Source organism: Lycorma delicatula, chromosome 13, assembly GCF_047948215.1.
Source record: "Lycorma delicatula isolate Av1 chromosome 13, ASM4794821v1, whole genome shotgun sequence".
NCBI classification, from domain to species: domain Eukaryota; kingdom Metazoa; phylum Arthropoda; class Insecta; order Hemiptera; family Fulgoridae; genus Lycorma; species Lycorma delicatula.
The window spans coordinates 42,818,368-42,844,668 of record NC_134467.1 but is presented as its reverse complement, the minus strand read 5'-3'; the positions used below and the strand labels follow the sequence as shown (position 1 = coordinate 42,844,668).

At 28.9% G+C, this 26,301-nt stretch overlaps 1 protein-coding gene across 2 annotated transcripts in view; it reads left to right on the top strand.

Moving 5' to 3' along the window:
* Positions 1-26,013, top strand: part of Ptpmeg (protein tyrosine phosphatase Meg) — a 61,918-nt gene extending 35,905 nt beyond the window's left edge. The window contains exons 12-19 of one of the 2 annotated variants that reach the window (XM_075381405.1): positions 2,001-2,226; positions 3,281-3,445; positions 10,254-10,371; positions 13,766-14,014; positions 17,384-17,500; positions 20,204-20,439; positions 22,781-23,065; positions 24,960-26,013. In XM_075381405.1, coding sequence (XP_075237520.1) covers positions 2,001-2,226; positions 3,281-3,445; positions 10,254-10,371; positions 13,766-14,014; positions 17,384-17,500; positions 20,204-20,439; positions 22,781-23,065; positions 24,960-25,055 — 1,492 coding nt within the window. In that variant the 3' untranslated portion in view covers positions 25,056-26,013. The remainder of the gene's footprint in view (positions 1-2,000; positions 2,227-3,280; positions 3,446-10,253; positions 10,372-13,765; positions 14,015-17,383; positions 17,501-20,203; positions 20,440-22,780; positions 23,066-24,959) is intronic. The other variant, XM_075381406.1, reaches the window with a different exon arrangement.
* Positions 26,014-26,301: the final 288 nt, after the last annotated feature.

Sequence of the window (26,301 nt, the reverse complement as noted above, 5' to 3'; positions counted from 1 at the left end):
TTAACTTTGGAGGCAAAACATGCGGTAAAAGATTCTAATTACTTTTAATTAGCTATTTGAGTAAAATTGTTTTGTTTATAATGTCAAGATCTCATTTTATGACAGCAAGTCCTCATGAAGTTTGCAAGTTAGTTGAACAGTATGCAGTAACCCGTTTTGTGCTTTCTGAAGGTATAAAACCAACATTTATTCTTCTATTAACAAACAATACCGACGGAGTTGTATGAAGCGCAGAACTTCAACAAGGGTAAAAAAATTATAATTTACTGATAAAAAAAATAAAGATAACTATATGGCTATGCCTCCTTGTCTAGTGGGGTTGAAAATCAGGCCTAATGTAGGATATATATAAATTTCACATTTTTATTTAATAAAACTATTTTTTTCAGGTATGACGCAAAAACTGTTTAGAAATAATATTGAATACCTTCCCACTCCAAATCCGATTGATTCAACACTTAATTTTAAATAGTTTAATACATACTTTCATAATACCAAAGGTCATTTTTATTTACAACCACTAAGTAAAAAATTCAAAATTGCAAAACTTGGTTCTCCCCAATTTTTTTAATTCTGTCTAAAATTTAATGCCATCATCATTAAATAGAAATTTTTCAAAAAATTGTATGTTAAGCCAGTCCTGAGATACTAATCAGAATACAGGCTTACACCTATAAGTACATATGTACATACATTTTCTAAAAATTTTTTATGTTTTTTGGATTGAAGTGGGGTCTTGAAACGCTGATATTGCAAAAACTTTAATACTAGAAATTTTAGCGATCACTTTCCTATGCCGCTATAGCAGCAATGGAACTAAGCAGCAAATATATAAATTTCTACGAAACTGATTATGTTTTAAAATTTTCCATACTGAATATGTCAACTGAGACAACAATGAAGAATGTCACCGGTACATTTAGATCAAACCTTGTTGCAAGCATACTTATTGATTGCGGTGAACCATCACTTTGGGAAAGACAGGACCAGGTGCTAGTATTTTACTCGCCTGTCTTAAAGGACAACCAAATCGTTCTTAAGGTAGTCCTTGCAAACCCCCTCATTTGTAGTGGTATGAAAACCATGCACGTAATACAGCACCAATGGGTGTCCATATCTGGTGTTTAATGAACCTTTTAAATTTTTATACACCTTCTATTTTACCAACCTATCCCTGTTCATATCCTCTGTGGAGACTCGACCCATGTTATATATTTTAACCTAATAGTTACATTTATTTTAATTCTATTCTTATTACGTACTTAGTTTTCATCTTAATTTTAACCAGTTTTATTAATGTTTTAATATCTGAGAACGGGCTTTAATTATGAGGAAGCATTTTTCACCAAAAAATAAAAAAATAATGAAGAATCATCTGTATAGTGATAGATCATTTGGTAAAAAGAACAACAGTAATTGTTAATATTGAACCATCAAAAATTTATAAAAATAATCGTTTTTCCTGATTTTGTACTAAAATGGCCTGAGAAAATGGTGAAAAATTACCCACTCTGGAATATTCTACAAATGCTAAGTAGTGTAAGTTTATTCATGATCAACATTAATCTACATGATTCAGTAAAGGCAGATAAGTCATTTAGGATCATTTTTTTTGTCTTACAAATAGAGTAGTTTTAAAATTTACATTTTGAAATATATAATCTTATCATACATTTACAATATATTAAACCTTTTAATACTGTAGTAAGATATATTTAGTAAAATATGTTCAGTTAGAAAAAAATAATTATGTTTAACATCTATTGATGTACATCAGAACTTTTGGAAATCAATATAAACGAATGTCAATTTTCCGGTTTTGAACCATCTATTATAGAATCAACAGTTATTACTAATAGAGTTAATATATTTTAAATTTTATATAAAGAAATATATTTATTTGTCAGGTACGTTTAAGTAAACAGCTATTTTATTATATGTAATAAAGCATTAATAACGCTTTACTTTTGCTTTTATTTTTATTTTTTCACCTATTACAGTGAAGGAGGTTTTCTCGATAGAACAATAGAAGAACAACCGCATGCAGCTTTTACACCAGTATTATCAAGTAGAGCTGGTTTAGCTTATGCCGATGATGAACCAGATATAGATATAATAGAAAGAAACGGTAGTTCGATTGGCTTATATGATACAGTTACGACCGTATCAGCACCACCAGTTTCTGTGTCACCAACATTAACGACTTATACACCAGAGCATCCACCAGTAAGTGTATTTATAATTTCTAATCTTGTGTAATTTTTTTTTTTTTTTTTGATGCAATCGCTATAATTTACTTTATTATCACATGTTTAAAGTAACTCAGGTTGTCGATTTTTTCCACTGCTGATTCTGCTAAGACTCAATTAAATCGGCTGAGAATAAAATGACAATAAGTTAAATGTTAACAGATTAGAATAAAATGTTTAAGGATAAGACTGAAAATAATAAAGGCAAATACATTATTATGGCATTAGAAAGAAGAGAAATATGATAAAGAAAATAGGTATAACCTAAAGATGAAAATGTTAAATGAGCTTTCTTAATTATTGAATTAAAACTTTGCAGAAAAACAATAATATAGAAATATTTTTTGAATAACCCTATTAAAATGCCTCTACTTCTAAAATATATAAATTTGTTATGCCTCTTCTTTGTTAATAATAATTTACATGAAAGCGTAATTAGCAAAGAACATCCATGATGTGTTAGTTATAATTGTAATAGTGCAAGAAACTTAAATTAATGAAAAGGATGGTGAAGGAGGTACTTTACGTCTTGTTTTGATATAAAGCAGAGAAACAAAGATATTAATTAAAGAGGAATCATTTGAGATCTAGATTCTAACAGGGATAAAAAAATGTGCGAGCAAAGTAGTGAATAATAAAGCGATGAAAAGTGTAGAAAAAAGATATATGAAATAACAAGTCGCAAGAGAAACAGAACTAGGAATTAGCTAAATGCTTATATATGTAGTTAGCGTGATCAATATTTATAAATGCTTTGGTGAAAATCATGAAGGAAAAAGATGCCTTGATGTGGATACATCAAGGCAGTCTTTAGAAGATAAAAAGCTAAAAAGAAAGACAGGTATCAAGAACTTTTCAGGCGTGACATTTTTGCATCATTAAATCATTAAATCGAGCAGTAATTTTTATATAGAAATTACAAAAAATTTAATTAACTTTAAATTTTAAGAATTATCTGCTTTAAGAAAAATTACATTGAACATTTTGGAGTTTCATCAAAATTAGTTTATTGTGTTTTGATTTCTAAATAGAGTGAAGAAGGTCTTGTATCGATACGTATGAGACCGGATGAACAAGGCCGTTTCGGTTTTAATGTAAAAGGTGGTGCCGATTTAGATATGCCTGTATTAGTTTCTAGAGTTGCGCCAAATACACCGGCTGATACATGTTATCCTAAACTTAATGAAGGTGATCAGGTATGTTGTTAGTATTTTTCAGAGTAGTATCTACGTGTTTTTAATGTAACCAAATTTCTGTATTTTCTTATCTTAAAAAATTTGCTGTAATACCACTTTAATTAATTTTTTTTTCCCCAACAATTATGTGTTTAATTTGTGCTACATTCATTCATAATATTTTCTTCTGTGCCTGTCTTTTTTATATCTTATCTCTTGCTTTATTTATAACCTGTTTAATTTATTTTGATTTCATGTGTTTATTTTTCCTGTTGCTTTTATGTAAATTTCTTATTTTTCTATTCTTTATTTTAATATTGATTAGTCAAATTTCATTTTGAAGTATGTTTCCAATGATTAAATAAAGATTCGTTGTATAATTTCAAGTTAAAATCTTTACAGGGAGTGGAATAAGATTTTACACTTAATGCTTACGTCAGATCTGTTGAGCAATAACAGTCTCAAAATTCATACTTAACAAACACAATTGTTTAGAGTTTACTATTATAAATTCTTAGGAGGGTATATAACGCAAGTTGTAATCAGAAAGCAACCTCTATTTCTAAATATATCACTCTAACGCTACAATAGTTTTATCTTTTTAAGCATGCTCGACATGTTAGGAAGAAATTGACACCATTCTTATTCAGTTGTCTGGTCTGTATGTTACTTGGTATGCATTTATAATGTTTAAGAAAATGGAGGGTACTTACCGCACTAGACTGTGTTTCTTTATGCAAGGAATGTTAAAGTGATCAGATTTGCAATGTTTCTGGAGGAAATACATTGAGTAATTCACTGGTTCAGAGATGGTTGCAATCGGTTAATGAAAGATATGAAAACTTGTTACCTTTGGTTACTAGATAAGATGATTCACAATCGCATTTCCCAGTGATTTCACAATCTCTTTTAAATAAAATTCTCTGAAATTAAATTATTAAGAATTTTGTTTGTTTTGTGCACGCTTAAGGAATATCACAAAATGAAATGATTGGGCGGTGCATTATAATTTTCGGCTGTATAGAGAACAAGACAATGACTTCTTTTGATCTATTTAGTCACCGGGTACGAGACGTGGGTGTTGCATGTAATGTCTGAAACGTAATGAAATCTAGGAAATGGCTATGAACTTCATCGTCCAGAAAGATAAAATGCAAGTAGATGTTTTCCACTCAAAAGCATGTGCATTTTAGGACAAAAAAAGACTTTACTCGTTAACTTCTTGCTTCAAGGCTGCACAGTCAATAGTGATGTCTATTGCAATATATTGAAAAAATTACATTATGCGATCCATGACAAGGAATGTGGCTTGTTTACCAGGGACATTGTGTTGATTCATGGCACCACTCGCAGACATGCTGTCACCACAACACAGCATCTCATCATAACTTTTGACTGGAAATAATTTGATCTACTGTTCAGCTCAGACTTACACCAAGTGATTCTCATCTGTTCTATATGTTAAAATGTTTCTTGCCGGCTAACAGTTCCATAATGATGACAACGAAGGAATAAACTTCTGGTACCCTGCTAAGATAACTACCTTAACAATTGTGAGAACTGTGTAGAAAAATAGAGTAAGATTTGTACTTAAAAGATTTCATAAGTATGTCCTTGATCTTTTTAAGTCTTTTGGAACTTCTTTCTGGATAACCTCTCGTTTTTGTTAGTATCCAAATTTTCATTGATAGTCTTGTTATCAGATTGCCACTGTAATCGCTAATTTAGAATCATATTTTGTTTTTTTAGTTATTGGTTGTACTATACTGTCCTCTTTGTCAAAGTGAATATCCATATTTTATCTAGAAATTTCTGTGTTTAAATCCTTATCAGACTTCCATTTTTTATAATGTAGTAAATTTCATTTTTCATGCCTAAATAATTACGCAACAGCTTAATGTTACTTACAGGAAAAAATATAATTATTATTTATTAGTAAATTACTTTTATACAGTGGAAATGTTTCATTAATCAGATAGTATAAAAATGTACTGTACAGCAATGTTTACCTTTTCATCGCCATATTTAAATCACTATTACTATACTTTACATTCACTGATTAATGTATTCTGTGTGTTATTTTCTTTTCCTTATCGTGAAAAATACTATGGAAGGAGACCATGTAATCTGATTTTGTTTTTTGATCTCTTAAGACATTAAATAATTGTCAAATAAACTGGAAGCGGATCATTTGAAGGCTAAAATAAAACCATTCTCGTTTTATATGATTGCACCCTTTAAATTAATCCCAATCATATAACACAAGAATGGTTTTTTTTTTATGAATATTTTTGGTTTTGTATGAATATAGATGAATACACATACTTTTTTCAAACAAGTCAGAAATCACAAAAATGATTAATTAAACCTCAATTGACTTCTGAATCGGCGAAATTTACCATAAAAAACATCACCACTACTACTTCAGTTGAAAGCATAATCATTGGATAATTTTGTAAAGTATTTTAAAAGTATATTCAGTTTAACCCTTCGCGGGTAGACACCCATATATGGGCTACCTGTACTTATGCTGGAGGGCAGAAACCCATATATGAGTCGCTGAATGTGACCGGCTGTTTGTCTTCACGAGGTTACATGTAAATTGTAAGAGATGGCAGGAGATGTTCTGTCATTTTTAGGCAGCAATTCCTTATACAACGTGATTGGGAACCATTTTACTTCAGTTATCAGATGAGTTCAATGACCATGTATTTGTAACAAGATGCATGCATTATTTTTTTCGTGTTTTTTTGCTCATTTTTAAGTAATTTGTTTAAAAACTGTTCCTTCCAAAAACTTCATTTTTCAGCTTGATTCGTTTGAATTGAAACAAAATTTTTGAGACAAAAATTCAGAAGTAAATGAATAAAAATATTTATATTATTATTATAATAAAACCATATTATACTATTCCCTGCCTAGGTGCTCTACTTGTTTTATATTACATTAAATGTTACTCCTGTTATTATTATTCAGTTTCTTTTTCTTGAAAAGAATTCAATATAAAACATAACCAAAATCATCACCTATAGTTTGCAAATTCTAGTGCGCTCAGTGAGACTATTGCTATTTTCATGTAAGATTTTTCTCGTGAGATAATTAAATGGTGTTCCTTATCCAGGTTGGTGGCAGAATTCAGAAAAAAAACAATGTATATATTGTTTTTATGCATGAATACATGTTTTAAGTTACTTTAAATAATTTTTGCATTAACTTAATGTCTTCCGCCTACAGCCATAAAACATTGCCGCCCGCGAAGGGTTAAGTTTTTTTTTTTGTAGTTTCCCTTATAAATCGTAAAGGGATTCATTGTTTTTCTCATTTAATTTAGTTTACAATATCTTTGTTGCTGTTAAGGTTTGTACAGCTTCTGATCATTGTATTGATTTTGAACATGTATACTTAACAGAAAAAAAAAAAACTTAGAAAATTTAAAAATTATTTTTCTATATTTTTGAAATTATTTTGTCTCTTTACTCATTTTTGTTTGTTTCAAATAAATAAATATATAGTTTTATTTCTAATTTAATTTTCATTTCTTGCCATATTTTGCATGTCATGTTTTATTACTGTTAAATTAAATGGCTGATTCTAAGTTGTTTATTTTTTGCAATATATTTTTTTTGTAGTTTAGTTTTAATATATATTTTTATTATTTTACTCTTATAATATATTTCTAAGGATATATATATTTTTTTCTCTGATTATGCAAATAAAAAAAGAAAAAAAGAGGAATTTATAAAAATTATCTCTCTCTCTCTCTCTCTCTCTCTCTCTCTCTATGTGTGTGTGTGTGTGTGTGTGTGTGTGTGTGTGTGTGTGTGTGTGTGTGTGTGTGTGTGTGTGTGTGTGTGTGTGTGTGTGTGTGTGTGTGTGTGTGTGTGTGTGTGTGTGTGTGTGTGTGTGTGTGTGTGTGTGTGTGTGTGTGTGTGTGTGTGTGTGTGTGTGTGTGTGTGTGCAAGAAGAAAGTTAAGAGATATAAGATGTTATGAGAATATTATAAAGGTTTATTGTTTGTTTATCATTATCTTATCTATCTCTGATCACACGCTGTTAGTTTATCACTTTTTGTTCAGTTTTATGTATTATATAGAAAATTTAGTTTGTTATAGCTTTTTTTTAAATCTTATTCTTAGACGTTGCGATTGCATTATGTATTAGTCAGTGTCCTCTCTAAACTTAATTTCTTAGTTTACAAATTATTAACATGAGATTTAGTAGAGAAAGATTGAGACGTGTGTGTTGTTATTTTTTTTGTATATATATTTTAGGAGCGGTAAGACTGTTGTATATCTTACTTTTAATGTTAATAATTATCAAAATTATGTTGTTTCACTTTAAAATTTTGTTTTCCTTTTTTATTCCATTTAAAATTAATTTATCGACATTTTAGGTAACGAATTCTGATATTAATTTACTGGTTCATTATTTTGATTTGCAATCTTAACAATTTATGGTTAATTCCTTCATAAGAATCTTTTGATACATAACCGTGACAAATAAAAAACAATACTTTTAATATATTTCAACTTTGAAAAAGTTACTAGTAATAGAATTGCTGAATTTTTATATCTTTCATAAAATATATATAACTAACTACATGCATTAGATTTGTTTAACTGTGTACTGAAACTGTATTGTAAAGAAGCATAATGAAGAATATTTAAAAAAATTTAATTAAAAATAATAGTAGGAGATAAATCATTAATGTTGAAACATTTTTTAAATAACTATGTACTGTTTAAAAATAATTATTAAAAATATCTTAATCATTCATTAATATTAGATTATTAGAATCAATAATTCACCCACCATATTACAGTATAAATTTTGCAAGTGAAAAATTTGTTAAAACCTTAAGTTTCTAGTTTTTATATGAAATATGCATGCAAAATTAAAAAAAAAAAAAACTGAGAGTAGTGCCGCTTAAAAATTAGAGCTTTGTGAATGGCGAGGTAATGTAGATGTTTTTAATGTAATCATATGCTTAATGTAAACATCACAAATATGTGATTTTACGGGTCGAACATTATGAGCGATGCTGTAGTAAGACGGTGGTACAGTTCATTTTGAGAAGGGCGAACAAATGTTCATGATGAAGAATGTAGCGACCAGCTATTGGTTTTAACAGACGATTTGATTGAAAAAGTTTGAGAAAAGTGAACTGCTGATTTGGCATTTCTGGGATCGGTTGTAGGCTATGAAAGTTATTTGAATTTGATGGTATAGGATACGGAATTCTGCTGATGTGTGTTGTCTGTAAATTTTTGCTTTAATTGCAACATCTGTATCTAAAATACCATTTATTTACTTTTTTTTTAAATTATATTATTTTCAAAAGTAAAAATGAATAGATAATTTAAGTTTGTTAAACGTGGCACAGTTGGTATGTAATATTATTTATATATAAATAAATGAAATACAGCTTTACAGTTCAGCTTTTAATTAGTCCACAGTCTCTTTTCTAGAAATTTCAGTTATTCAACCATCCTCAGTAAAAGTTATTCTTCAGTTTCATTAAAATTAAATTATATAAAAAGTAAATTTAAAATCACAACAATTGATAGTCATAGTTTAAAGTTAGTTGTGTTTGTTATGTAAGAAGGACGTAGTTGTTATTAAAACTACGACCTTCTTACATAAAAGACATGTAATCACAACAGTTGTTGTGATCTTAAATTTACTTTTTACATAATTTAATTTTAATGATATAAATTGAAGTATAACTTTTTCTGAGGATGGTTGAATGACCAAAAGTACTAGAAAAGAGACTGTAGATGAATTTTTGGAAAGGTTGTATTTCATTTATTTATAAATAAAGAATAGATAATTTGTCTACATTTTCATCATCTGTAGAATTGAATGTTTCAGTGTTTCTTTTCTTTCGCTTGAAGCTCAGGAATTGATTGAAGTCTCTCTCGAAACAGGCTGAGAACGTACTTCAAATTCCAATGAATTCAGTTCTGTGTTATTAGTATTCCAGTTTTCTCAGTTTCCCCAGCATTCTTGTTTCAATATTATTTAATTTTCATTAGGTAATCTTATAAGCACGGATAGTTTTCCATTTGAAAACTAACATTTTACGGCAAATTTCATATTGAGTGATTTTATAATAAAAATGAAGCTACTCATTTGAAAATAAATGAAGATTGAAATACTTTGTGATTCCAAATAAAAAAGGAATGCGGTATGTAATAATTTATCGGAATGCAAATAGAACAAGCTGCATCCAAGTATATTATGATCTTGAACATAGTACAATACGTTATTGGACGTGGAACCACTCTTAAACTAATGCTGTGTATATTTGCCTATCAATTTAACACAGAATAATTCGTAAATTATTGTGCATGGGTCCATAGCTTTTGAGGTAATTGCTATAATATCTATTCAGTAAAGAAGAGACCAAAGACAAGAAAAAATAGGGATTGGAAGAAGTTAATGACCAACTTATTAAAGAACTAAATCTAATTTTAATTATATTGTGGCAGAGTTTTTTTTTCCATTGAAAAGTTGCTGACAATATATCTTTTTTATCATAAGCTTGTACATTTTTAATTTTTCTTGTGATTTATCATACAAGGTAATTTTTATGAACTCCTTAAGAATACACTTTTTTTATATAATTGTTAAGTTGTAGAGATCAAAATTTTATACTGACTTAATAATTGAATAAGAAATTATTTGTCTTTATCTCAATAATGATGTTTTATAACATTAACAATTCTTTTATGTGTAATTATATTGTCTTTTCTTTTATCGATTGTGTTTAACTACAAACCTCTATATTATGTCATCAAGTAATTATATTTTTATTTTGTTTTTATAGGTTTTACTTATTAATGGAATCGATATAGGTAGAATGGTTCATGATCAAGTTGTCAATTTAATAAGAGCTTCTAGAGATTCAAGAGCTGGTGAACTTATTTTAACTGTCAGACCAAACAGTGAGTATTTTGTTTAATATACATTTAGTATTTTAATTATAATTCATTCACCAAATATATTAATTAATTGAATTAATTGCTAATGAATTGACTTTATAGAAAAAAAGTGACTGAAGCCAGTGTTTTTTTATAATGACTATTCTGTATTACATACCTCAATATTAATTTTGGGTAGCTTTTCTTGTTCTTTACAGGAAGAAGTATATCACTTTCGCTATTAGATACGACTCAAAAACTTTGGAAGGTTGTGATTGGGTAAAAGCTAGTTGTAGTTGGGTAATTAATATACGAGGGTTATTTTTTTTGCAAGGTCCGATCGGTCACGAAATTAAACCCACAGTGAAAATAAAAAATTTTTTATTTGTAACAAGTACTTGCATAGTTACACTATTTCTCTAAATAGTTGCCACTCCGATTTAGACATTTGTCGTAGCGTGGTACCAACTTTCCAATACCCTTGTCATAGAACGGAGCCGCCGTTGTTTTCAGCCATGTTTCTATGCTGGTCTGCAGCTCAATGTCTGTGCCAAAATGTTGTCCTCCTAGCCAGCGTTTCATGTGAGCAAAGAGATGAAAATCGGATGGAGCCAAGTCCGGGCTGTATGGTGGGTGATCAAACACTTCCCAATGAAAACACTGCAGGAGCTTCTTTGTTACAACTGCAGTGTCCGGCCGAGCATTGTCATGGAGAAAGACAATGCCTAATGACAACATTCCTCTCTGCTTATTCTGAATTGCCCTTCGTAGACATTGAAGAGTCACGCAGTATGAGGTTGCAGTGATGGTCGTGCCACGTTCTATGAATTCCACCAAGAGAACTTCATTCGGGTCCCTGAACACAGTAGCCGTACACTTTCTGTTGGAGAAGGTTCGCTTAAACCTTCCTTCTCTTGAACCTTGAAGTTCCTGCATCATTGTCGCACTTTGCTGTCACTCATTGAAGTTTCACCGTTCACATTACTTATTCGTCGATGAATTTCAGCTGCGTTACACCCCTCAGCCTGAAGAAATCGAATTACTGCACGCACTTTACACTTGGCGGGAGATGCTATTGTTGTAGACATATTTACGTGCTAGCTGCGTGTTCAGAACTAAATGAAGCAATGCGGCGTGATTGAAGACCATACTAGAGACGCTGCGCAACACATATGCGCAAAGGTTCATCCAATTTTTGCACGGGTTTTTATTTCGTGACTGATCGGACCTTAAAAAAAAATAACGCTTATACTAGTTGTTACTGTACATACATTTTATTAATATTGTGCTGCACAGTTATATGCATTCTTTTTCATTGTAGAAAAAAAATACATACGTCATGCATTCTTATTTTAAACTTTCATAAAATGCCTATAATAAGCAATGGAGACAAAGGAAGATCCTTGTTAAGGAATAACAAGAATCAAAAGGAACAAGGATTTAATAATTAACAAAGAAATAGCAGGGATCTATTTTGTCTCCATTGCTTTTTTTAGGCATTTTACTGATTTCTCTATGCCTGCAAACTGTATTTTTCTTCTGTTTTTATTTAAAATGCCCTGTTAGTTTTAAAAGTTATAAATAATTTTTTTTATATTTCAACCTGGTTTTCTACTAAATGTATAAAAAAATTCTTAATGTATAAAATTCCTTCAAGTGTATGAATATTTAGAAATATAGGGTGATTATACAAATTAAATATACACTTTTGATAGCTTATTAAAAGCCTATGTTTTACGAGTTTAAATGATTACACATGTTCATATAGAAGAATTCTTTAAGTTTTTATTTATAAATTTTCAATGTGTGCATCATTTGTAACAACGAATTCGTCCCAAACACATGCAAGCATATGCCGGTCAGTGGTAGCAACAGCATTTTTGATGCGTTGTTTTAAGTCATCAATATCAACAGAAGCCCCATGAAAAATAGTCACAAGGCATTAAGTCTGGACTACGTGGTGGCCAATGCTTAAACACCATGTTTTCCTCGCTTGCACAGCCAATTCATCGTCTGGGAAGGCATTCATTCAAATAATTTCTGACCTGTATGTGCCAGTAAGGTGGAGCTCAATCTTGTAAAAAAATGAAGTTGTCACCATCTTCAAGTTGAGGAATTAGTCATTCACTTATCATGTCCAGATTAATTACTCTGGTTACTGTCACAAAAAGAATGGTCCATACACCATTTCACAAGATACAGAGAAAAACATGTTCACTGTAGGGGAATCGCATATGTGTTGTAAACTTTCTCTTTGGTTTTCTGTACCCCATCTTCTTACATTACGTCTATTAACTTTTCCATTAATGTTCATCATACATTCATCATCCATACATTTATCATTGAAAATTAGGCAATGAAAAAGGTAACATCATTTTCAACCCCTTCCTGCAACCCATCAACCCATACAAAAATGTTCACGTAAGACTTTATTATTGACATTTAAATTTTGTACTAACTGTAATTTATAAGGCATCATTTTTGAATTTTTCCACAGAATTTTCCGCACAGATGGTTGAGAAATTTGCAATTCTAAACTCGCTGATCTAGTCAATTTGCCCAGGTTATGTTGATACACATCGATTTGTTCTTCTGAAAATGGAGGTCTTCCGGCACTTTTTTTTTTTACACAGATACCCTGTGTTTTGAAACTGTTTATTCCAGTTGTAGATTGATTTTCTTGTTGGGTGATTTACCATATTTTGTTCTGAAACATCTCTGCATGACAGTAATTGAGTTTGTTTTGGCTAATTCAAGCACACAAAAAGCTTTCTCTACTGCTGTAGCAGCCATCCTGCCAGACTGGTAACATGACACATCAGTCAGTGATATTAGCAGCAGAGCAGATACACAATCATAAACTTTAAAAATGTTTCCTGTAAAACCATATCATTTACTGTATTCACATACACCAGTTCAATTTTTTATAAGCTGTCGAAAGTGAATATTTCATTTGTAATCACCCTGTAAATACATAATCTAGAAAATCACTAACCTAATACTTTCCGTGTTATTACAATCAGTTAAAAAATTATAATAAAACTACTTAATCGTATTAAAAAAGTTATTGATTACTGAATTTACAATTAAGGAATTGATGAAATAGTAAAAGTCTTGTTAAATTTTCTGTAAGTATTGTAACAAAGTTTTTTCAAACTGCAGAACATTTTATATATTATAAAAAATTTTGTTTTGTTCAGAAGTTTTAAATTATTTACATTTAACAGATTTTTATATTTTGCATAAAATTATTACCTGTACTAGTGTTGTAATAATTAATTTCATATATTTATTTGTCGTATTCATACAATTAATTAGCTATTCTTATTATAATAAGTCTAGTTCTGCATTATTTTTTAAAACATTCTGTGAATGCAATTTTTGTTACAATATATTTATTTTTTTATTTTTCTTTAAGCTGTATATGAAGCAGAACCAGACGTATCTGAAGAAGAACCGGCTTATCAGTTTGTACCAGATACACCTCAGTTAAGGCCTGGCACAGATGCTTTAGCTCAGTCGATGCTTCTACTTGCTGATGGTTTAGCGAGTGGCTCATTAGTCGCACAGTTTGAAAAATTGTATAGGAAAAAACCCGGATTATCTACTAATGATGCTAAACGACCTGAAAATCATGCTAAAAATCGATACAGAGATATTTCACCTTGTAAGTAATATTACTGGTTTTCTTAAAGAGAAGAAAGATGTTTTTAGTTTACTTCTCTTAAATCAATAGTTTATTAAAAAAATATAAAAATCTAAAATTATAAAATTTTAAGAATTTTTTACGAGTGCAATCCCAAAAGTGCATTGTCAAAATAAACACAAACCAATGGAGTAACATCACTTGGAGGAATTCCTTCAAATGAAAGAAGTTAAAAAACTTTGAACACATGGCGAATGGTTTTTTTTGTAGATGGAAAGCCTTTTTATCAATTTTATGCCAAGAGAAATAGAAAGACATTTATGGCTTACTTTGGAACGTACGGTTGAATGATGTGACATTTAACCACTTGCATTCACTATAAACATATTCTCTATTTTCATATAGAAATTATTTTATTTTATTAAAAAATTAAATTTATTTTATATAAAAAAAATTGATCAGGAAATAGCGAAACACTTGCTGTACAGAATTATGTATAAAATTTTATATGTAGCAGGGTTTTAAAGCAGTTGTAGAACTTTCCAGTCATGCATATAGCTGTGGGTTATAACTGTGTGTACTGCTTATACACACAACTTAATCTAATATATTTATCATTTTATTTAAATTTAATTTTTTTTTTCGTTTATTTAATTCAATGATAAACTAAACTGCGTGCACATACTCTATTTAATTCACACGGGTGTGTTGGTACTAGCAACGACAGTCATTACTAACTAAACTAATGTAATTTCACAACTTACATGGAACAAATTTCACTTGTACGGTTGGCAGCTAGTGTAGCCGTGAGGCTTACACACCAGGTACTGAGTCAACCAGGCAGTTGAGTTTGAGACCCAGCCAGATCAAGTTATTTACATGTTAAATATTATTAATTTATTTAATTCTACCTTTCACCTGTGATTGTCACAACATAGCAGATGACTACAACATTATTTTTTTGGGTGAAGGTGAGATTTTGAAAAACTTTATTACAAATATTGTTATGGTTTAATTGTTGACAAATGTGACTGACCTTAATTAGGCAAAATCTTGAGATACTGAGGGGATGACCTTGCTCTACAACCCTATCCCGTTGACCTTTTTAAATTGAAAATTTAATGGCATCAGTGCCCCTTATCTAACCAAGTAATCTGACCAAGTTTGGTCAAAATCAGTTCAGTAGTTCTGGAGGTATAAGGTGATTTAGAGGCCAACACAGAACACACACGCACGCGTGCGCATACATACAAACATTAAAATCCGGAATGTTTCCATCTGGTTTTTTTGGGTTCCTTAGATATCAAAACGTCAAGATATGGTAAAAACCACATATCCCAAAATTGGACCGATTACAATAAATTCCCTTCTAGAGCTATAGCACTAGATGAGAAAGTAAAAGGTCAAGTTGTTGACTAAATTGCAGCAGATTAATGTTGAAATAGAAGTGATATTGTGTTATTAGTTTTCTAGTGCATTAATATTATAAAATTTTATATTAAGATTGTAATTTTTGCAATAAATATAATTTTGGTTGTGAGAATTAAGCAAAGATATTGTTTTTTTTTAATTAACAATTTGCAGTAACATTTGTTGAAGGGTTTTTAAATCTTTTGTCAGGCAAGAACATCTCTTGTCCCTCTTCTAATTAAGAAATTGGTTTCTTGCTTATATATATGTATGCATTATATGAAAATTTTGTGTTACAAAATTGTTTCAGTTAACAAAATTTTCTATAATTTTTATAATCATGGGTTTTATATCTTTCTCTACTTGATTTTCAATTACACATTTTGTTCACCTAATTTAAAAGAAAATTTAAGTATTCATTTGCTTCACATGATGCCAAATACATTACAGTCTTTGGACTTTTCTATACAAGTGTTCACTGTCTAGTGCTACAAAAGAACTGTATTTTTTCACCCTAACAATTAGTTGTGATTTCCAGCAGTTTAATGGAAAATTATCTTTCATACACAATATTATTTACTGTTAAATGAAATTATGGAATTATATAAATATGGTTAAAATTGTGTTTCATTGGAAAAAAATGTTTTCTTTCTATTTAGAACTCGAAATATCAGTATGTTTTAGTTACCACTTTATTAATTAATGAAAATATTAATTTTTTTTTTTTTTTTAATAAAATAACTAGTAAAACCTTTGAGTAAAATGTATTTAAACATAATTTTTTAATTTATTCTAAGAAGATTTTACATTTTTTACTACTGGGAAAAAGAGACAAAAAACAGGAAATGCTTTATTTAAAAATGTATTTTATTTAATTTATACAGTATTTATTTTTCAAATAAATTGAAATTCACAATAATAAAATAACATGTTTTAACCCTTCCTACACTACCTGTTTTTGAGCTAATTTTAACCAGAGCAGAATTTTTCAGAGTAAATTTTTAATATAAAGCCTTTTTTTTAGTATTGTATGATCTCAAATATAATTAAATTGCTGTAAAGAATATAAATGGTTATGCAATAAAAAGTTAATCACCTTTTCATGTTACTTTGGTTTTCATGTTCCTAACCTAACATTTCGCTATATGAATTTGCTTTTGCTTAATAGAGTAAGTAAATATCACATTTATTACTAAGTTAGAATGATATATTTAAAATGAGTTAATCTTTGAAAATTATTTTTAAATAAAATATATCGGCTCCTAGTAATCAACAATGTACATGAACAGCTCAACCTTTCACTAGGAACATAGAGGATATTTTAAAAATGATGTTTATAGAGAAATGATAATCCATTAATCAATCATAATAGTCAAACAGTGACTCGACTGACATCTAGTGATAGTATATAATAGATTTTATATTATAGAAGTAAAAGTAAATGTGTAGTTGTGGCTACAGCCGTCAATAGTCCTTTATGGATAAAGTAAGATAGCATATACAGCCATCTATAGCTCTTTGAGCATTTAGTCAAGCATATGTATATATCTGTTAATAGCTAATGAAGGGTTAATATTGTATAAAGACAATAATAAAACTGAAAACAGTTTCAATATTAAAACTGTGTACAAAGCATCGCTTTTCTGTCAAGTGAAAAGATAATCTTTTCAGGGACAAGTTTTTTCTAAAATGATGCAGATAAATTTTTTCCCTTTATTTAGAAAATAATTTTAAGATTACAATAAAATACTGTATCGTTAAAAAATAATAATAATATATATATATAGTAATAAATAAATATAAGAGTAGAATGTATATAAATTAACATATTAAAGGTAAATTTCAGGCTTCTGTTTAATTTTTTTTCTGACTGATAGATGAATATGTTTTTATTCAGAATTCTAAAACAACTGTAATTTTTTTTTGTTTTATTTGTAAGATATTTATATAAAATAAACATTGTTTTTATGTCTTTAATAGATGATGTTACACGAGTAATATTATTGCGTGGAAGTGATGGCGATTATATAAATGCAAATTATGTTAATATGGAGATACCTGGATCTGGTATTATCAATAGATATATTGCGACTCAAGGTATTTGAATATTTTATTTATTTTAGCTTTAGTCATTTTACATTACTATCATTTTGGGTCAACGTTCTTTGGTTAATATTATACCGCTTAACCCTTTTAATATAGATAGTTTAAAAAGTCTGAACCAACTATCATGACATTTGTGACGTAGTTTCACTGTTATTTTGTTAACATACACTTAGGAATTATTAATAAAAAAGAATAATTTGTATATGAAACATCTTAAAAAGGGTTGGCACAGATTTAGTTTTTAATTTAAATTTGTAAAAAGTTGACTTGTGCATATTTTATATTCATAAATTGTTAGTTACAATAACAAATATTTTAATCAGCTTTCTGAAAGTCTTAAAGTAAATAATAAAAAAAAGCTTTAAAATAAAATTAGAAATGAGTATAAAGGTTATGAAAGTAAAAGAATTTATTTTTAATTAGTATTACTTAAAAGTATATATTGACCGCAGATTTAATGAAAAAATTATCACAATTTGAAGTTTTATATAGGCTGCATATAGATATATGTGAGAGACATTCAGTAATTAACAAGACAAATTGATGTAGAGAAAAAAACAATTTATTTTACATTAATGAAACATTAAACTTATACTACTTCTCAACATTTAGACACTTATTCCACTGTTCTGTGAACTTTCTGATTCCCGCAGCATAGAAGTCTTTACTTTACTGTTTGAACCATTCATGTGCCGCTTTTTTGACCGCTTTGTTGTCATTGTACTTCTTGTTGCATAAAAATTCTTTGGGCAGACTGAACAAATGAAAATTGAAAGAGGCGAGGTCTGATCTGTAAGGAGAATGTGGCAGCACCTCCCAATCCAACTTTTTGAGCATTTATGCTGTTCTCTGAGCAATGTGAGGGCGTACTATGTCATGCAAGGGAATCGCATCTTTTGAGAGAGCACCCTGATGTTTTTGCAGTATTGCGGGTCTCACTTTTTGTTGGAGCATGTTAGAATAGTCCTCACTGATTATGGTACGTTGTTCTTCTAAATAGTCATTAAAAATTGACCTTTATGATTCCTAGAAGAACATCAACATCACTTTACTGGCTGATGCACAAGTTTTGAATTTTCTTTGTGGGTGAATCTGGATGTTTCCACTCAAGACTTTACCGTTTGGATTCGGGCTCAAAATGATGTATCCACATTTCATCACAGGTTCTGAAATGCTACGTTAGCGAGTTACAGCTAGTGAAAGATTTCACCCTGATTCCTGGGCAAAGAGTACAATAAAACCACCCTAAAATTCTAGGAATCCAAATTAAGGGATAACTGGATAATTTCTCATGGTTTTTGATCTGACAAATTGAATAACATAGGTTTCAGAACCACATCTCCAGTAGTTTTCATAATATCTGAAATAAAACTGAAGATCTGTTGTCTAAAAACCCATTTTTTTTACATTTGTAATGCAAACGAACTTTTGAAGTTCTATGTGCAAACAGTGCAGGCTAAGCTGCGACAGCAGATGCCTAGTATATTATAATGACAGATCCAAAAAGTAATCATTTTTTTTAAAAGAGCCTTGAAATCTTTCTTTCTTCCTTTTCTCGATTTCATAGATTCAAACAATATCACCCCATGAACCTTTTATATACAACTGGATACAATGGGATATTCAAAGTTAAATGTGTGCTTATCTAGTTATAGAAATATGCTTAGAAAAAAATTGACTTCTTTCAAAATTCTTTTCCTTTATTTTATTCGATTATTTTGATTTATTTAATAGAAATATTTCTTTGACAAAAATTATAAATTAAAATGTTTCTTTAATGTAATGTATAACATTTATTAAAATAATTTATTAAGAAACAGGTATTATATAAAACAAATATTCCTTCCTCAGTACATTTGATAAAATGTTATCTTTTTATAATGTTAATCATTTTAGATTTTAATCTATATCATTATCAAATCATTATGTAAGTTTAAATTAAACATATAATCCAGTGAAACTTTTGTAATACAGAAACTACTTGAATCTAAAAAAAATCGTGATTTGGGAGAGTCAGTTCAGTCAGAGAGAATTGTAAAAAAAAAAAAGATTAAATATCATGATAGTATAATCAGTTTGTCACTAGAGATCACTTAAAAAACAAAAGAAATGTAACAAACTTTCAAAATATTAGTATAATAATGACGGTTGCGCATGTCTCTGACCTTTGACTCTCACTGTTATATGTTAATTTCAATTATATATTCTGATTTTCAATCAGTATGTTGCGGATTGTGACCATATTATGGGGAATCCCAAAGCAAAAGATGTGAAAAAATGTTTTAAAAAGGTAAACAATCATTGTATCTATTATGAATGAAAAAAAACGCTACTGCTAATGCAGCATTTAATGTTTACTGCTACTACAGATGAGCATTAAAACATCATGTCATGAACCAGATGGCAGGTAGACGTCAGCTGGTCTATGTTTCATGTTGGACGATCACCATTGATTTGATGAAGAAATAAATATTCTTCTGTTTGTTGGAAGAGGTTCTGTTTTCTAGAGACTGTTGCAAAAAAAAAACATTAAGTTATAGAACTGAGGTATAAAATGTATTTAAACATTGTCATGAAACTTAACAGAGTAGGAAATTGAACCAAATTGAATTTAATACAAATTAGATAAAATGTATTATTAGTCGAAATATTTTTTTTATTACATTTTAATTATGTCTATTAATTCTGTTAAAGGACCATTAAGTAATACGGTTTCGGATTTCTGGCAAATGGTCGTTGAAGTTGGTAGTACATTAGTAGTAATGGTAACAACATTAGTGGAACGTGGTCGTTCGAAATGTCATAAATATTGGCCGTCCGTTTTGGAAACAATGCCTTTAGCACCTCATTTACATTTGACGTGCACCAAAGAAGAAGCTGATGCATCTAGTACCTACATAATTAGGGAATTCATCTTAAGAGATCTAGAGGTAACCATTTTCTTATCATATATATATATATATATATATATATATATATATAAAAACATGAATGTTTGTTTGTTTGTCCCATATGTATTCCTATGCCATTAATCCAATTGCGATAAAACTTTGGTGAGTTGTGCGCACACCCGTGAAGGTTTTTGAATTAGTTTGGACCTGCTAGATGGAGCCGGTGTCAAAATGTTTACGAAACAAATATACAAACAGACTTTCTTCTACATTTATATATATAAAAGGTAATGTTCGTATGTGTTTCAGCTATAGACCAAAAAACTACTGGACTGATTTATACACAAGAAAGAGGGAACTTCAGTAAAATGTAAAAGGGAAATAGAGGAGAAGGGGAAAAGGGATAAAGTGAAAGGTTAAATTTTGTGAAGTTCTGTAATGTTCCTTTTTTTTAAATATTTTATCATACTTTCAATTGTGTTCATTTAATCTATATATATAGATTTGAGCAGTAGTAAAGCTAGCAGTAGCAAAGCATTGCCAGGTCCGTAGTTTATTATAAATTATTATTCTCTTATCATTATAGTTGAGTTTTTTATGCAAACTCTCAGGTATAAGTGACAGTTAGTACGGACTCAGAGTTGGTCAAGAAGTAGGTTAATTATGTCTGTAAATTTTGGTTATTTTGTAAATACAATCATAGTAACATGATAGTTCCACTTATAATGATAGTAGTTACCTGATATCTGGTGTAAATCAGCATGTTACATGTCTCCACTTCTTAACACCTTGTTCTTATCAAAAGTAAATCTTAAATTTCTTTTTATTATGTATTGTATTAAGTTAACGTTATTTTTATTATATTTTAAGTAGATTATGTGTGATGCATAAAAAGTATAAAGGTTTATTCAAACAAAACAGTGCCCTCATAATTGACCACGTAGTTCCTGTGCTGTGACAGTGATAATTTAATCAACTATTTACGTACTTCAGATTATCTGTAGTGAAGTATTAAACCAGATTGCTCCAAGATGGGCCACCACTCAGAACATATTTGATGAAACCCTAGACAACAGTGAGATGAAAATGACAAGTGGTGTTGTATCAGAAGAGTCACTGGAAAAGATTTTTAGAATACAGACCCAAAAATTCAGAATTTATAAACATTTAATAAAATCAAATTCAATCAAAACCAGAAAATGTAGGCAATATAGTTTTGTCCCTATGGGATTTATCCATGTATTTTCAGTTTCCTAAATCATAGATTACAGGATGTCACTGCACTGCTTCAATTAATTGTTTATCATTTATATTATTTATTAAAGGTGTTTCGAATGTAGTAAAGAAATAAAATAAGTAATAAAGTTAGACAATAATAATGAAAGCTTAAAAAATGTTAAATTATTTAGGAAAATATAAACAGTCAGAAAATAATAATGCTAGAATGCACTATTACGGCGGTGAAAACTGAAAAATGCCTTCAGGTACTTTTATTTTTCATTGTCTACATGTGTTACGTTCGGTGCACTGAGTATGGTACTGTCACACACTAGTTTGAACATGTCTATTACAATAACAAGAAAGAATTCTTTTTTCATAGGTGGAATTTAACTGCGCCGTGAGAACGAATCACTGTTGTATCTGAATAGATAGTAAATTGCTTTCCAGTATTTTTTTTAATGCAAGTTTTTTTCAAATTTAGTTCTTAACTAGATCTCATATATTTTAATAATCAAATATTATCCAAGTCATCTTATTCTTCATCTAATATTTTAATTTTTAACTTATACCTAACTATTTGTTATATAAACTAATAAAGTAAGAAACATTTTAACATAAACATAAAAATAATTAAAAATGGAAATTATGAACAAAAAAGAGAAACTTTTTAGGGAATCTTTTTATTTACTTTAATTTTTGGAACTATTGTATTTACTCTTGTTAAATAAAGTAATCGGCTAGTATTGTATGCTGTAAACTATTTTACTCATTGCAAGTTTTCTTTAACAAAACAAGCATTCAAATGTATTAAATAAAATAGTGTTCAAGAATAAATCCCTGGAAAATGAATAAATAAGATATTATGTTTATTAAATACAATGAAAGCTACGTTAGCTAAATGATTGTTAAAAGAAAATTATAAATGAACCCAATCAAAAGCCATCCATAAAAAATAAAAATCTATCGCTTTGTATTTTGATTGTTAATTGTCATTAATAGATACAGAAGAATTAGTGAATATAAATGTAAAACAAAATATAAAATTAATAAAAGATATTAACGTGAAAGAATGATATAACAAGGGGAAAAGAAAAAAATCAAATTATTTATTAGTGATTTTATTAGATTTTCTAATTTATTTGTATTTTTATTCGTTTAGAGCGGCGACGAACGTGATATAACCCATATGCAATACTTATCGTGGCCAGATCACGGTGTACCTGATAATATGAGTGTATTTTTAGCATTCACGGAAGCAGTTCGTCGTTACAGAGTTGGTATGGTAGAACCGGCTGTAGTGCATTGTTCAGCTGGTATCGGTCGTACTGGTGTACTTATATTAGCCGAAACTGCTTTGTGTTTAATCGAAGCAAATCAACCGGTTTATCCGTTGGATATTGTTCGTCAAATGAGAGATCAACGAGCCATGATGGTACAAACTGCTGTAAGTATTTTTTTCCTCTTAAAAAAAATCATTTCTGTGGTTCTTTCTTGCTATTCTTTATTACTAATGAGTAAATCATTAAAAGGATTTCCTGTGTACTGTTTATATAACGGGCAGTTAAAAAGTATCACATACTCTAAAAATTTGCAGTCATTCTATAAAATAAAAAAGGCACAAAACTGGATTTAATTGGTTACAAGAGCTTTTACTTTTCAACAGTTATTTATTTCTCCCAACATCGAATCGTTGTACTTATCGGTCATTGAATTCTAGTGATCTCTTCTTAATCCACAATCTCAGTATCCTATATTTATTTAAGTGAAATGAACATTCTTAAAGAATTACTCCTAAAATTCAAAAATAAGTGGAAATCACAGGTGCCAAATCAAATGAGTATAAAGGGGTGTGGATTTCAGTTTCTCAAGAACCACCGTGGCACACGCTGCAAAAGGCTTTTATGATAGCGACTTGTTTGAAATTGTTTTGTAATTGTTTTTTTTTTTTATATTTGCTGAGATGGTGATGAATTGTTGTGAGTTGATTTGACAGTTTCTTTAAATCAGTCCTTCCATTTTCTTTAAGTTTCTCATTATTCACAGAAACTGAATTTACACTGCAATGTTCATTCTCAATGTTTGCTTTACTAACTCCCAATAATATATAAAATTTTAGTTCTCATCTATTCAGCAATAGTGTGATGAATAGTTACATCATCATAAACAAATGAAGATTAATGTTGTAGTATTCAGTTTTTCGGCTGTTAAAAATTTCATTCTGTTGACTCAGCAGACATACTCAACTCAATGACTGTGGCTATTAACAAAGAATGAATGAAGAGATTGCAATGAGACTTAGGGATGTTCATAAGAGGCACACGATTGCTTTCCAGGATTGTCATGTTTTCCTGTTTGTGCTACTATGTATTATGGTATCAGCTATTCCTAGATACACTGCCTCAGTAGTACAGCACTTATAAGTTAAATGTTTCAAACAATTTTTGAAAACTGAAAATACAAAACCTCAGTTTAATTATTTTAACCTGCAGAACTACTATCTGTAGTGCAAAACATTAGAATATGAGTAAAAGTGTAATACAAGAGACCAACTAATACAAAACAACTCTGTTGAAATTTGGAAATCTACCAAAAATATTGTTCATTATGCACTGTGGTAGAGGTCTTGTTGTAAGTCAGTTTTATTGTGTGTGTTTGTTATTTTTCTAAAATATTCCATTCATTGGTTTATAGAATTGATAATTTTATTTTGTTAATACCTAGTTAAAATCTGCTACATTTTGATATTTTTTGTTTTTAATAAACTTTGAAATTTGTGCGTATGTATTTAGTTTTTGTGGACTTTATTCATATTTTACACTACAGGTTTTTTTAAACCTTTATATGTTTATTACCCGTTTAAAAAAATGTATTATTACCCATTTACGAAAGTTACTTTACACCAAACATAAAATAGTATGTTTTTGACCCCAATTTTTTGTTTCTTTACCTCAGATTTCTCCAAACCTAAAAATACAGTTCTGGGACCTGTGCCAGATTTCTAAATTTACACCATAATTTGGATTCCAAGAATTACAGTTTGTAATTTTACTGAAGGCATGGAAATCAGATAGGCATGATTGACTGCATAACTGTGTTTTCATGGTATATAGTGACACAGAATCCAATTATTCAGTTAAAATACTTTAATTTTACTTATAAATAATTCTTTTTAATAGGGTCATCTTGGAGTCAAATGTGTTACAATATAGCTTTGTGATACCAAGTGCTTAATTCATGACCCTTCTCCAGAAATCAATTAGATCATTAAAACATGGGTTTACTCTCTCTATACACCTTTTATAATTTTAATCACAAAGTTTGTTTTTTTTGTCTTTCAGAGCCAGTACAGATTTGTTTGTAGCTGCATACATCATGCTTATTCAGAAGGTCTTGTTAAACCATTACCAGAATTTTCAAACGGATCTTTACGTTAAATAGTTACAAAAAATTTCTTTTATAATGTTTTATAGAATAATAATATATATTATGAATTTTATGTGTAACGTAACAATTCATTTGTAGAAATTGTTTATATTAAATATTTATAAATAAAGAGTATTGTAGTCATTCATAAGAAAGAAATTTGTTGTTTTATGATCTATATATTATTTTGTTTTAACTTTTAATTTTAAGTAAAAAAGAAAAAAAAGGATTAATTACTCATATTGTCAGCTGTAAGCTGTGCTTTCATATGTATTTTTATTAGTTTACAATTATTAATTTGTTTTTAATATGTATAATATATAAAGTCTGTGATGTGATGTAATCAGAACAATTATAGTTTCCTTGTGCTTCACTTCTTTTTTTGTATAAATTTTGGTCATATTTAACATCTAATTATAATACACATGTTAAACTTCTTTTTTCTTTAATTAAAAAAAAAAAGAAAAAAAACACCTTTTTATCATGAATTTTCAGTCTTACGTCCAGTTATATATACACGTATAATAAATGTTTTCAGTCCATAATAAGTGTCCACCATTTGAGTAATAAATTTTTTAATCATAGAAATGGTATATTGTTGTATTCCATAACTGTCCTTCTCTTAAGGTAATCATATATTTAATATTATATCATTAAAAAGAATTAAATTTTTATTTGTTTCTCTCCAGAAAAAAGTCTGCTGATGTGAGATTAGGAGATATAGAATCATAATCCTTTTATAACTAAAAATATTTTTGATAAATTGATGCTTTTTAATATATCTAAATGACATCTAAACTTTGTTTATTTACGATAATTTTTTTATGTTTTTTTTTTCATTACAAAAAAGGAAATGAATCTGTGCTTCTAAAGACTTTTATGGTTAACTATGCCACTTTTATGGTTAAAAAATATTTGTTGTAATTTTTCATAATTTTTCGTCCATTTTTTAAAAATCATTTCGTCCAATTTTACAATCGTTTCGTTTGAAATATATAAAAAGTTTATTGTTTTTTTATTTTTCATATATTAAAAATAGAATAATTCATATATATATTAATACATCAATTTTTTATTAATAATTTAAAATTAATATTTAAAGTAACTTTGATATACGTATAAGAATAGTTAGGGTATATTTTATATATTAACATTTATAAATAAAATAAAGAATTATAAAATGTATCAAATAATTATATTGATAATATGTATTTAAATTAAGTTTTACTCTAATCTAAATATTTATATATATATTAT